Here is a 14,618-nt window from a genome sequence, read left to right as displayed (position 1 = left end):
CTGGAGTTTCTCTGTTGTTAAAGGCCATTGCTGAACCCATACAGGCTTGTCTGTTGACCATTTTAAAGGTAGAGCTGTTAATGTTTTTGGAAGATTATCAGTTGTTGTGCCCTGTTCTTGTATGACATGGATGGCTGGTGAGCACTCATTAGAATAATATCTTTTAATATTTCTCTCAGAAACATGTACTAATTTATGATTTGTTTCTGAGATTGGAGGGATATTAATCTGAGTATTCCACTGTTGTAACAAGTCTCGACCCCACAGGTTCATAGCTATGTTAGCCATATATGGTTTTAATTTTCCTTTCTGTCCTTCTGGACCTATACATTCAAGCCATCTTACACTTTGTTTCACTCTAGATAATGTCCCAATTCCTAAGAGTTGAATGTTTACCTCCTGAAGAGGCCAAGTTGGATGCCAAAATTCTGGTGCAATTATGGTAATGTCAGCACCTGTGTCTACCAGACCAGACAACAAAACACCATTTATTTTTATTGTTAGTTTTGGTCTTTGTTCATTAATAGAAGTTTGCCAAAAAATTTTCTTTATGTTTTTTCCTGTATTTCCTATTTTCTCTGTTTCATCATCTCGACTAACATGATTTATTCCAATAGACATTTGGTTATTTAGTTGCTTTGAGTAGGGGTTTCCTCTACAACTGCAGGAAAGGTTTGAACTGAATTTACTGTGGGGGCCTGCCTGAGGCCCCTCTGGGAGTTTCCCGAAACTCGAGGCAGAGGGTTACCCTGTCTGTCCCTTGTTGATCTACATTCGTTGGTCCAGTGTTTTCCCTTACCACACCTTCTGCATACTCCAGAAGGAAGGGGCATTCTGTTGCCAGTGTTCCTTGAATAAACATTATTTCTAGGAATGACCTGTTTACAATCCCTTTTCAAATGTCCTTGCTTTCCACATCCAAAACATCTAACATTGCTCAAACCTTTTGAAATTGCTTTTCCTACCCACATATCATCATGGTCATAAGCCTCTACATTAACTGTATCTCTAATCCAATCTTCCAAAGGTGCAGATCTTGCCTTTAACGGCCTAATTATTCTTTTGCACGCTGCATTTGCATTCTCAAAGGCTAAAGATTCAATTATTATCTGACTAGCCTCTGAATTCGGGACCATTTTTTGTACTGCTGAAGTCAATCTTTGTAAGAAGTCTGTGAAAGATTCTTTGGGGCCCTGTATAACCTTTGTAAATGACTCAGTTTTTTTTCCTGGTTCTTCAACTCTGTCCCATGCATTCAAAGCTGCCGTTTTACATAGAAGTAGGGTTTGGACATCATATGAACATTGTGTTTGTACTGAAGCATATTGGCCTTCGCCAATAAGCTGATCCTGGCAGACTTGTATTCCGCTATCCCTCCATTGTCTTTCTATATTTTTAGCCTCATTACTGAACCACATTTTCCACTGGAGATTTTGTCCGGGTTCAAGAACAGCCTGTGCCAATTCCCGCCAGTCCTTTGGTATAATCCTATTACAAGTTGACCAGGTGTTTAACATTTGCTTTACATATGGGGAGTGCATGCCATAAGATGCTATTGCCTCCTTAAATCTTCGTAAGTCTAACATTTCAACTGGAACCCAAGTATTTTGTTCATTCTCTTCATCAGGTAGCTGCTGTACGGCTACTGGATAAATTAAGGGTGATTGTGTGAAAACTGGCTTTCTTTCTGTAACCTTACGATCCAATTTTGAAACAACTTCACTATTTATTTCTTCTGTCTGAATTTGAATTTCTCTATAATTCATTTTTACCGGTTTAAGTTTTTCTAAGACTGTTATCCTGGCACTTAAGTTGACGATCTTTTTAAATAGTAAAATGAGGATAAGAAAAGTAATGAACTGAATAATTCGATCAATATTAATCTTTTCATATAGTTGTTCCATTGTCAGAGTGCCTAAAATTTCAAACAAAGCCCAATTTTCTTCCAATGTACACATAAAGCCCATTTTTTTTTAATGTAGAAAAAAATTCTCTTTTAAATAGATATGTTAATTGACTTACCAAGTCTGGGTAGAACAGTAGAATCCCAGGGAATTTCACAGCCACCTGGTGTTCGAGGTGTGAATCCAGCGAGAGAGAGAGAGAGAGAGAGAGAGAGAGAGAGAGAGAGAGAGAGAGAAAGAAAGTGTAGCCGCTTGAGCCGAGTCAAGCCTTGGCTTTACAGGCAGGGGCCCTGTTCAGCGGGGCAGGCCTGAGTTGTTTGTAGCAGTTCCAGCTGCGGGTCAGTCAGGCCTGGGCCCAAGCTAGGCAGCCGGGCCGCCCAGGCTGGAAACCGGACCTGCCGCCAAGCCAAGCCAATCGGTTTTTAATGAATTCTTGTCACGTTGGGCGCCAAATGTAGATGTATCCAACCTTCCCATCAAACAATAAACACAGAACCAATGCAAAGAAGAAAGCCAAGAGGTCAGAGCCAAGAGCCAAAACCTTACCCTTCCTCCTGCAGTGGTCCTACCTCTCCGCAACCAGAGCTACCCCTGTGTTAAAGTCTTTATATAGAGTTCCTGTCCTGCCTTCTCATTGGTTGTAAACCCAACCACATGACCGCCTCCTCACAGCCTGTCTGTATAGGCCTCCAGGTTTTCCATGATTGGTATTAAGATTAAAGGCATGTGTATCCAATAATGGCTGTATCCCTGAACACACAGAGACTTACCCAGCTCTGCCTACTAAGTGCTGGAATTACAAGCGTACGCTACCACTGCCCTGCTTTCCTATGGCTTGCTAATAGCTCTGACCCCCGGGCAACTTTATTTATTAACATACAAATAACATTTTAATACAAATAAAATATCACCATAGCTATAGGCCTGGAATATCTGACAGACCATTTTCAGAAGCGAGAAAATTTGAAAGACTGTCCTACCCTGTCTTGGCAAGGTTCAGCAGTCGCTTTTCCTTGTGTCCTGCTCATCCTGATTGGACTGTATGCTTACTGTCAGCAGTCAAGAGAAGGGCAGTCCTTTGCCCAAAAGACCATTTTTGCCAAGAAGATAACTCCATATGGAGTGTCTTCAATGCCCATCATCCTTTCAGGAGTAGATTGGTGCTGCCAGGGGCAATCGTGTCTCACATCAGCAGAATTCTAAGTTATTAAAACATTTAAATGCCATATTCTCTAGGTCTATGAAGTGTTTGAAGATTACCTATCCATCTGACATATATTTCTGTAATATCTAGAAAACCTAACTAACATGACTGTAAGTATGACAAGCATGGGTGACTTTTAACCTGTAGTTCTTATCAACCTATATAGCTTAAAGACTAAAGCTTCATATTATAAAAATAAACATTCTGTAAGCAGATGTACAGTATAGGGACAATGACCTCAAATTTGTGACAATATATACAAATACATCTTAATTAGAGGCTGAAATGTATAGTGCAATATGACAACAATATCCTTAATTTGTATCAATATACAAAATATCCTAAATAGAGGTAGAACAAACATGTAGTATGACAATTATAATTTTACATTTGTATCAATATAAAAATATACTTTAAACAGAAGTAGGAACATATGTACAATATGACAAATATATTTTTGAATTTGTATCAATATATAAATTATCTTAAACAGGAAGGGAAAAATAATTTTACATTTGTTATATCAATATACAAGAATCCATATGAATGCAAATTATCCAAAGCTGTTAATTGCTAAATTAGTTTACAAGTGGATACAATAATTTACTTTATTTCTTATCCTGCCTATCCCACCTTTTTTATTCTAAATGAGATTCCTGAGTGTAACTTTATTGTTCCACCTCCAACCCTGTAACCGCTTATAACCAACCCCTAGCAGATGACAATTGTCCATAATGCTGAGAAAGCAAAAATCTGTTGGGAGAGGGGATGTTGTTTCCTCAGAACTGCTTCCTGCTGTCTTCCGGGGTGGGGTGGGTTGGGGGAGTTGATGGTATCTTTGTGGGATCCTGTACAAAACTAGAACAGTGGTTAAGTCTCATGAGGACTAGCTGTAACATTTGTATCCAGTCTCAGAGTAAAGTAAAGCTTATCCGAAGTTCTAGATATAGGGGTAGGATGGTGGACCATCCCAGCTAGCCACCTTGGAACTGTCCTGAGCAGTTTGCTGTCTAAAGCCGATCTTAGTGTGCTGTTTTTTGGCTCAGTGGCATCATTATGAACCAAGTAGAATCGTTGTGGGTTCCCATCTTCCTTCTGGGGACTTCTGAGATTGTGATTAGGAAAACTTATTGTTCACTGTGGAAAACTTAAACATTATTAATATCAAGATAGAAAGTTTAAATTTTAAGATCATAATATATGTAAAGAAAGGTTCTAAAGAGTCAAGAATAAGTATGGGGAGAAAGAAAATTGTGACAATAGTCCCTAGACTTTTAGTTTTCTTCTGTCCCACACGAGGTGACTCTTCTGATATGAGACAGAAACTCTTAATTTTTTTCTTTTAACACCATGCTTAGATTTAGAGAAGGAGAGAACCACACTCCAACTCCAAAGCCAGCTTTAATTAGGACTTCAACTTTTTTGAGAAGTAAAAAGATATTGATGCTTATGTAGTGAGCTTTTACCCCAATGAGAATATTGGTACCATTAGGTCAGATTTTTCTTTGCTTGGTGTTTTTTTTTTTTGGATAGCTTTCCCTTCTTTAGATGTCTAGATGTCCCAAGGTCTTTTGACTTCTTGAAAATGGGCATTTCTGTTTTCCTGTAAAGACAAAAACAGAACCATGTCCTGACCCTTGTTTGGTGAGTTTTCCTTACAACTTGTAGAATTGCCACATTGGTGGATGAACTATCACTTCTTTTTATTAAGAAGTTTCTCCTGTTCGAATCAAATCTTTATTAATTTTGATGGTATCCATATCTTTTCTTCACCTGTGGAAACAAAAGCTAAACTCCTTCCCCAGCGTAACGCATATCCTGGTTTCTGTTCTGAGATCAACACATTTTTAAAGAACATGGGTTGATTTAACTCAGTAGTTTTTTCTGTTGTCTAATGTCTCTCCATAGCTGTTCCTTTCTCATTAGAATTAAGAAAATTCAGGGTAAATAAGGCATTGTGCAATCTATTTCTGGGGTCTTAGTTCCCCCTTTCTGTTTAGTAAGCATTTCTTTTAAAGTGTGATTAGATCTTTCTACAATCATCTGTCATGTAGGATTGTGTGGTATACCTGTAATATGCTTTTGTATTCTAATATGCAAAATACTGTTTCATTTTACTAGAGACATATGCTGGAGCATTGTCAGTCTTAATTTGTACAGGTATACCCATGATAGCCATGACTTCTAATAGGTGTGTAATTGCAGAATCAACCTTTTCAGAACTCAAAGCAGTTGCCCATTGAAATCTTGAAAATGTATCTGATATATATATATATATATATATATATATATATATACATATATATGTATATATATACATATATTTGTATATATATAATATATTTTAATTGTCCAAATTCTGCAAAATGAAACACATCCATTTGCCAAATTTCATTTCTTTGTACACCTTTAGGTTTACTTCCTGCAGGAAAGGGAGTTTGGTTATATAAAAGGAACAAATAGGACTTTTTTTTTATGATCTCCTTGGCTTGTTGCCAATTGATTGAAAAGTTCTTTTTCAAACCCTTGCAATTGACATGGTGTTTTTAATGAAATTCTTAGGCCTCCAGCACATTTCCTATTAATAATTGATCAATTTCATCATTATCTTGTGCTAGAGGGCCTGGCAGACCCATATGGGATCTGATGTGACATATATATATGTGTGTGTGTGTGTGTGTGTGTGTGTGTGTGTGTGTGTGTGTGTGTGTATATGATGTGGGATGATTCCTAGTCCTGATTGTTTCCTGTAATTGTGTAAGTAATGAAGTTAATTCTGTTTTATCAAGAATAAATTCTGCAGTTTCAATATGTAAGACAACTCTTTCTGCATATGGAGAGTCAGTAGCTGTATTGAGAGGTTCTGTAAAGTCCATTGGTACCATGAGAATTGCATACACTTCCGACTTTTGTACAGAATCATGAGGGCTTTGAACCACTTTACTTAAATTTCCTGATTTATATCTTGTCTTTCCTGATATATTTGCATCAATATAGAACATAGGGACTCCAGAAATTGTTGTTCTTTCACAATGTGAGGAAGGACCCAATTAGTTCTTTTTATGAATTTAATTCTCTTGCTTTTTGGGTAACTGCTATTAATCTCTCCCAAAAAAATTACTGCAAGCTCTTTGCCAATATTCATTATCTTTCTATAAAGAGGAAATTTCCTCCTTAGTTAAAGGTACTACAATTTCTGTTGGGTCCATTCTTGTCAATTGATGAAGTCTTAATTTTCCTTTTAAAATCAAATCAGAAATCTTTTTCCACATATGTCTTTAATTTTTTACTCTGTTTATGTGGTAGAAATATCCATTTCAATATAGTATATTCCCTCTGCATCTAAATCCATGTAGGGGAATGTATAGAGGGTACTATAACCAGAATGCAGTTAAGCTCTGGATCCACACAATCCACATGTGCCTTCTGCAGTTTCTTTCTCTCTCAGCTTCAGCTGTTAATTCTCTTGAACTATTTAAGTCCTTGTCCCCATCTAGGATATTGAACAAATTACCCAGTTTATTAGCATTTATCTCAATAGTGGAGTATAAATTGGAAATGTCTCCTAGCAATCTTTGAAAGCTGTTAAGAGTCAGCAATCGATCTCTGCTGATTTGTACCTTTTGGGGTCGAATTTTTTGTAAACCTATTTTGTAACCTAAGTAGTTAATAGAATCTCCTCTTTGTATTTTTTCAGGGGCAATTTGTAATCCCCAACAAGGCAAAACTTTCTTTACTTCTTCAAACATTTTTAATAAAACTATCTACCTTTGAATCAGCTAAAAAGATATTGTCCATATAGTGTTAGATTATAGATTGTGGAAACTTGGAATTCTTTTCAATGGTTTTTGCACAAAATATAGGCATAGGGTTGGGCTATTTAACATTCCCTGTGGGAGAACCTTCCATTGCTATATCTTAACTGGCTCAGAATTATTGTAAGTAGGTACTGTGAAGACAAATTTTTTCCTATCCTTTTCTTGTAAAGTTATAGTGCAGAAACAGTCTTTTAAGTCAATAACTATAATAAACCATTCTTTAGGTAACAGAGAAGGCAAAGATGTTCCAGGCTGTAGAGAGCCTATCGGCTGAATTACTTTATTTTTGGCTCTCAGGTCTGTCAGCATTCTCCATTTTCCACATTTCTTTTTAATAACAAATAAAGGAGAATTTCAGGGGCTGGTAGATTCTTCAAAATGGTGAGCATTAAGCTGCTCCTGAACCAGCTGTTCTAAGGCCTGTAGTTTCTCTGAGGTCATAGGCCACTACCCAACGCAGACAGGTTTGCCAATTAACCATTTTAAGGTTACGGCCATTTGTACCTCAGAGAGATTAATGGCTGTTGTGCCCTGTTTTCGTATAGCCTGAATGGTCAGTGACTGTTTTTTATCATGCTTAATAATATTCTTCCCAGAAACATGAGTTCATTTGTGGAATGTTAATCTAGGTATTCCATTGCTCTAACAGATCATGATCCTATAGATTCACTACTGCATTAGCCACATATGGCCTCAACTTTCCTCTCTGTCCTTCTGGCCCTGGGCATTCAACCCATCTTATGCTTTGTTTCACCCGAGATAGTGTTCCAATCGTAGGAACTGAACACCTACCTCCTGAAGAGGACAATTCATATGCCATGATTCTGGTGTAATTATAGTTACATCTGCTCCTGTGTCCAGCAAGCCTTCAATTATGTTACTTATTTGTACCGCTAGCTTTGGTCTTTGGTCATTCATAGAAGTCTATCAAAATATTTGTTTTATGGTTTCTCCTGGAATTTTTCACTCATCTTTCAAAGCTGTTTTATCATCCAAAGTAGTATGGTTTTTTACAATAGGTACTGGATCCTCTAATTGTTCTGGGGAGGAGTTTCCTCCACTGTGACTGGAAAAGACTGGACCACATTTGTCTTGGGGGGCCTGTGGCCCCCCAAGGCATTTTCCTGATGATAAAGGGTCACCTTGTTTGTCTCTTGTTGATCTGCATTCATTGGTCCACTGTCAGCCTTTGCTACATCTTCTGCATAATCCAGAATGTTGGGGCCTTCTGTTTGAGTCATTCCTAGCAGAAACATTGTTTGTAGGAACACCCTTGTACAATTTCTTCTTAGATGGCCTGGTTTACTACAATTAAAACATTTGACACTTTGATGTCTCTTCAGGCCTTTGGAAATCATCTCTCTTATCCAAGCCTCATCACTATAGTTATGAGACTCAATATTGACTGTGCTTTAGGTTCACTCTTCTATGGGTGCTGATCTGATCTTTAAAGGTGCAATTACCTTTTTGCATTCTAAATTAGCATTTTCAAAAGCCAAAGATTCAACTAGTACTCATCTGACTTCATGATGTGATATTTCTTTACTTACAATTTTAGTCAGTCTTTGCAAAAAGTCAGTAAAGGGTTCTTTTGAACATTGTATGACTTTAGTAAATGGCTCAGTTCTTTTTCCTGATTCTTGAATCTTACCCCAAGCATTAAAGGCTTCCATACAGCACAGGGACAAGGTGTGCTCATCAAAAGTACCCTGCTTATTAACATCAGCAAAACAGCCCTCACCAAGTATTTGATCTTGGGAAATCTCAAAACAGAAGAAGCCTTAGCTTCTTCTTTCAACCAGCTTTTCCATTGTAACTGATTAGTATATTCTAATACTGCTGAGACTCTTTAATTCCAGTCATTTGGAGTAATTCTGTTCCTAGAAACCATGTATGCAGCATCTGCCTTTACATATGTTGAATGCACACCATAGGAAACTATTGCTTCCTTAATATCTTTTAAATCTTTATATATATATATATATATATATATATATATATATATATATATATATATATATATATATATATATATATAATGTTCCCACCTGCAATATGCATATCCTTTGGGAAAATTGTTATTTGCTGGCTTTTCACAAACAGTATCAGTATAAATCATAGCAAGTGTGCTGACCACTCTCAACAGCTCTCTGTAAGGTACTGGTTAGGTTAATTCCCCTCTAACCTCTTTTGTCTGTGCCTTAATGCTTTTTTTTTTAAATCAATTTTAACACGTTCTTCTAAGGCTTGGAATATGTTTGTCACTGCCTTCTGTAGGGTCTGAACCTCCTAAGCAGTGAATGATTCCAACGACTTCATTAGATCAATCAGTTTCTTATTTTCATCATTCATATATAATTCTAAAGATTTTATCTTATCCCTCAAGGCTACTTTGCCCTCCTTAATGATTATCTGTATGACATGCATATTACCATGCTCCACGGAATGTATTTTGTCTGCCAATTTTCGTTACCATTCTTCATGTAATGTATTTTTTCAGCTAATTTCTCATTACCACTTTGCACACTGCACATCTTTTCAGTGAGTTTCATTTTTGGCACTGTTATCAAACCCTTTTTTTTTTTTTAAGGATATGACGTGAATTGCCAGACTAATAGTGATTATAGCTAAAAATGTGTCTATCTCATGTAGGTCACATATCGCTTCTAGCATTCCATTCATAGCAGCAATGAGAGAGTTTTTATTTTCCTGAATGGTGATATTATCCACCATTGGTGTGGAAGAAATTTACAAATTGTAAACATTTTTCTAAGTATCTATCTATCTATCTATCTATCTATCTATCTATCTATCTATTTACTTATTTATTATTTGTCAGTTAAAGCTTAAAGTTATCAAGTAATTTGTCTCAGTTAAAATCCTCGGAAGATTATCCTAGGTTTAAACCTCTTACTTGACCCACAGATTTGGATTTCTGGTTTGTGTGAGGATTTTAGAATGTAATATCCATATCTGTCCAGCAGGTGTCGCAGGTGTGGTGCCAAAGCAGGTCCTAGTAGGCTGCTCTCTGGCCTTGTGCCCCCAAGGTTGGCTGACCTGTGAGTTCTAAGCAGAATTAAAATGAGTGGAGAGTGCCACCTGTGGTTGCTGCCATGAGCAGGCACTCAAGGCTTGAACACCATGACCTTGGGAACACCATGAGCTCAGGAGCCGGGAGCTGGGAGTGCAGCTGTATGCAGCTAGCCGCTGGCCTCTTTGGGCCCTAGTGCTTAAGGGGAGCAGAATGATGCCTTGCCCAGGCTGCAGAGCAGGCACGCTTGTGGAGCACTTGCACGCATATACCCGTGCAGGCATGTGCTGTGCCGCTTGCTAGCGGCAGGCATTGCTCATACACTGGCAGAATGTGCCAAGCAGGAAGGAGCTCAGAGGCTTTGGAACACATTGTCTAGGGATTGAGGTTGCAGGGCACTAGGCTCCTGGGACCTAGGCACTCAGGGATGCACATGAGCAATGTGTGCGGGCACTGGATAGGCTACAACCAATGCAGTCCCATCCCAAGTGGGTGGCGTTATGCCTAGTTCAGTCAGTTACCTCCAAATGCGGTGTTGCCACTGTGCAAAGCGAGTCTGTGTGAGCCTGCTGTCTCTTCCGGATAAGGAGATGTCAGGCAACTCTGCTGGCCTCCTGGACGGGGGCATAGAGCCGCCAATTGTGGGTGGGTTAGAAATTAGCCCGAGCTGGCATTGCTCGGGTGGCTACAGACACGTGGACCAATCTGCTGCAGGCGCCACGCCAAGTTAAGAGTAGGGATTTTAGAAAATCGCTCAGGCACAGCCGAGCAGCAGTGGGACCTGGGAGTGGAGAGGGTTTCAAAAGATGGAGTGTGGACCAGAATCAGGCAGTAAGGCGGGCCACCTGGCCATTGACCTGTTTAGGCAGCCTTGGTTTACCACAAACGTTGGGTGCCATTTGTTATGCAAATCTACAAGAGTCTGTTTAAGGACCTCTGGAACTTATTAAGGTATAAAGTGGTGATAATATATTCCCAATACAGAATGTAATAAATACCGCCACTTATCCAGCTGTTGTCCTCCTTCAGCCTAAGGGGGATGGGGACCCACCATTTGGTCTCCAGCCCCCTCTTCTCAGTTTTAACCAGTCATATACCGAGAAAGGGCCATGCGCATCAGGCCTGATAGCCCAAAGGCCATTGGTTGAATGGAATGAATTCCCACAACAATCTAGTATTTTCTTATATCTGGTCTTGATCATTTTAGGGTTCTGGTAATAATTATGACACTTAGTAAAAAATAGAGAAAGGCCTCCCATGGGAGACCCTTGGTCCAGGGATTTGGTGTTTAGTGCATACAGTGCACCTGCCTGCCTTCCACACCTGTGTTCCTGTGTTCTAGTTTCTCAGAGGTCTTCCCATTGCTTCCCTGTTCTGTTTGTATTTCCATCACCATATTAGACTCTTCCAAGTTTGCCTTTTTTCTCTAATATTCTCTCTATCCACTTGAGGATGTAATTTTTATTCTATTTTTCTTCCTGACCTTCAGTCTATCCTCCTGTAATCATGTGCTCATTTGCTCTGAAGATTGGTTATGAAGCATTCTTGACATGCTCTGTCCTTGACTTACAGTAACCAATATCCAATCATAGACACCAATGTGGTGATATTTTATTTGTGCGTTAATAAAGCTTGCTTGGAGATCAGGGGGAGAAGGTCAGCCATTTTAAGTAAACAAAAAAGTCAGGCAGCACACGCCCTTAATCCCTGAGCAGGCATGATCTCTGTGTGTTCAAGGCCACACTAGGGAACAGAGCCAGGCGTGTTGACATACGCCTTTAATCCCAGTACCAACCAAAGAGACCAGGAGGTCTGTAAAGACAGGCAGTGATAGAGCTGCGTAGGAAGAGGAAGTGAGGTAGCTGGGCTGAGAGCCAATGAGAGGGCAGAAAAGCAAGGCATATAAGCCTGGGTAGACAGGAAGTCACGCTCCTTGGAAGCTGTGGAGTTGGTAAGGTGAGGTTAGCTGGTGGCTTTCCATATTTCCCTGATCTCTCTAAGGCTTTAACCCAAATTTCTGGCTCCATGTTTTTTATTTAATAAGATCATTTAGAAATTCGTTTACAAAGCAGTGTGTGCTTTGTGTTCCCCTTCTTCTGGTGTGAGGATTAAGTATTCAGGTGTAGATTGGCCAGGCAATGACCACTCTTCAGTATTTGTGGGTACATTCACTTTTCCCACAAAGAAGTGTCATGTCTTGTATATATGGTGTCAGTGGAGCTAGGTAGAGTGGATGGATTGTCAGCTAGATGTTTTGAATTTTGGCTTGGTTTAAAAGTTTGCTTTTAGGGGAGGGATGCAGTTGAGATCTACCCTTCAGTGCATCCTACAACTGTTGGACATGTTTGTGTCTCCAGCTTTTCTGTTCCCTTTGGAGACAGTTGGTGCTTACCCTCTCTGAGCAGTTTGGAATTCTGCTTATTTTACTATTCCTTCTTGCAGGCATCTCTTTTCTTTTTTTTTTTTTTTTTTTTGCTTTTTTATTCTAACCTATTAGTCTTTATTTTCCAAATGTTTTTGAAAGTTTTCCTTTGCCACACTTTTAAATTCTCTTTATCATTTATATAGGATGTGCATATTTATTCATTGGTATCATTTTATATAGTTTTTGAAAGAAGATCAATGAACACATTTGTTTTTTTTTCTTCAGAATCTGTATGCACAAGTCTTTTTAAATACTAGTTCCAAAAAACTGTATGAGTTTTTCAAAAGATTCACTTTTAATTTAGGCATTGCTTCATTTTCCTATGCAGAAGTGTCATAACACCGAACTATGGTGGTTCTGTCACATTTACTGCAGTATCATTCCTGAAAGTGCTGCTTTAATACTGAAATCTAAAATAGAATGACTTCTAACATTGACTTCCACTTTAGGAATTTGAAGAAAACTGAAGATAGAAAAAGGAAGCTAGAAGACCTTCTTAACTCTGTTGGTAAAAAAGTGTCAGAACTCAAAGAAAAGTAAGTTTCAGTTTGCAGCTCAGGTCTCAGTCCATTGGAAAGAGTTCACGTCCTGGTTGTAACCATTGTTTTTCCTCCTCTCCTGTCACTCCCGGGTTGAGACACGGAGAGAGTAGTCGAGGAACCGTTTTTACTTAGCCATGTAACTGTTCGTGCCTGTGGTCCCAGTACTTGGGACATGGTGAAGAGGACTGGGGTTTAGGATCATCCTTGGCTACATGGCTAGTTAGAGGGCAGCCTGGGCTACATAAGACCCCGTCTGAAAAAAAAAATGAAAAGCCCAAATAAATAATAGTAATAATTTTTTTACAAGTGATTTGTTTTTTCTTGTGGTACTAGGGATCAAAATCAGGGTCTTGTGCATGCTAGGGAAGACTCTGCTAATTTTAGAAAAAATTATAAGAAATTATCTTAGATATTATATGTCACATTTCCTTTTTGTTATGAGAATGTGGAGGAAGTGGTTGGGGAAGACATCCCAGCATGCACCTCTGGCTTCCACATGTTTCTTCACAGATGACCATACCTGCACAGTGTACACATGCATATATCACACACATATTCATATACAGACATACATAAAAGACTGTTAAAATCTGGCAAATGGATACTATGTGAGAGGTGATTTACAATGGACCAGATAATTTCGTTTTGGCAGGTAGATACTTGAGAAGATTAGGTCAAGAAGTAAGGTGAGAGGAAGAGAGTGGGTGGAAGATGTTGAAGGAAATTTTAAAGATAAACTATGTTATCATCATGTAAAAAGTTCTCATGGTAGCAGATAGGTTTGTGCAACTAGAATAGGAAGAAAGACAATTATAGAAAATGGCTGGCTAATTCTTAGGGTCAAAGTCTTGAGTAAACACCAGGAGAAGTGTGTATAGGATGTTGCCTGCAAGGGCTCTGTCCAGTCCTTGAGTACAGACTGATGTACTGAGTTTTGGTACAGAGCAGTGGCCCTAGGGCTTTGTGTTTGGGTTATATTCTACCGCTGAGAGCTACTAGAGCAAGAGGGAAAGCTTTAAGTGTAAATGTTTGTATATTTGTCTATCTTATTAATGCTATTTCAAACACACATATAATCAGTATGTCCCAAGGACAAGTTTTTGTTTATAATTGTATGTTCATGTTTTCTTAGATTTCAGAGCAGGACTTCAGAAGCTGCCAAACTTGAAGCTGAAGTCACCAAGGCACAGGAGACAATCAAAGCTGCTGACGTCCTGATCAGTCAGCTGGACAGAGAGCACCGGAGGTGGAACACTCAGGTGTGTCTAGAAGAGCCACAAACACAGGAAACCTGGGTGTACAGAATGTATTTGTTTTTTTGCTTTTTAAAGGGGACCAGGAAAAATACCCATTAACTTATAGTTGGCCTTTGACAAATAATGTAGAAGTGAATAATCAGTCAGTAATTAAACTTGTCTTTAATCAAAGTGTCTTTTTATGACATACTTTAGGAAACAACCTGTTCCCCTTGCGCTTGCCTGTGTTGTCAATGAGGAGGGCAGGGAGGGCAAGGATCTGGGGAACTTTACCACAAAAATAAGGTTAATATTCAACACTGTTCACCAGTTGTTTCTTATTGAAATATTCCATGATTTCAACATTGGTAACTTCCTGTTTAAATTTATTTAAATTTAATTGTGTGTGACGGAGGGCATGTATATAACAAAACATGTTTTATTTATAGAAATATCTTG

General features: G+C 38.7%; 1 protein-coding gene across 2 annotated transcripts in view; it reads left to right on the top strand.

The window, feature by feature from the left end:
• Dync2h1 (dynein cytoplasmic 2 heavy chain 1) overlaps positions 1-14,618 on the top strand; it is a 260,746-nt gene that overhangs the window by 130,461 nt on the left and 115,667 nt on the right. For both annotated transcript variants that reach the window (XM_052751659.1, XM_052751655.1), the window contains exons 60-61: positions 12,832-12,918; positions 14,057-14,183. In XM_052751659.1, the coding sequence (XP_052607619.1) occupies positions 12,832-12,918; positions 14,057-14,183 (214 nt within the window). The remainder of the gene's footprint in view (positions 1-12,831; positions 12,919-14,056; positions 14,184-14,618) is intronic.

Source organism: Peromyscus californicus, unplaced genomic scaffold, assembly GCF_007827085.1.
Source record: "Peromyscus californicus insignis strain IS unplaced genomic scaffold, ASM782708v3 Scaffold_11__1_contigs__length_118956290, whole genome shotgun sequence".
NCBI lineage: Eukaryota > Metazoa > Chordata > Mammalia > Rodentia > Cricetidae > Peromyscus > Peromyscus californicus.
The sequence above is the reverse complement of the archived record's forward strand: the minus strand, read 5'-3'. Positions and strand labels throughout refer to the sequence as shown.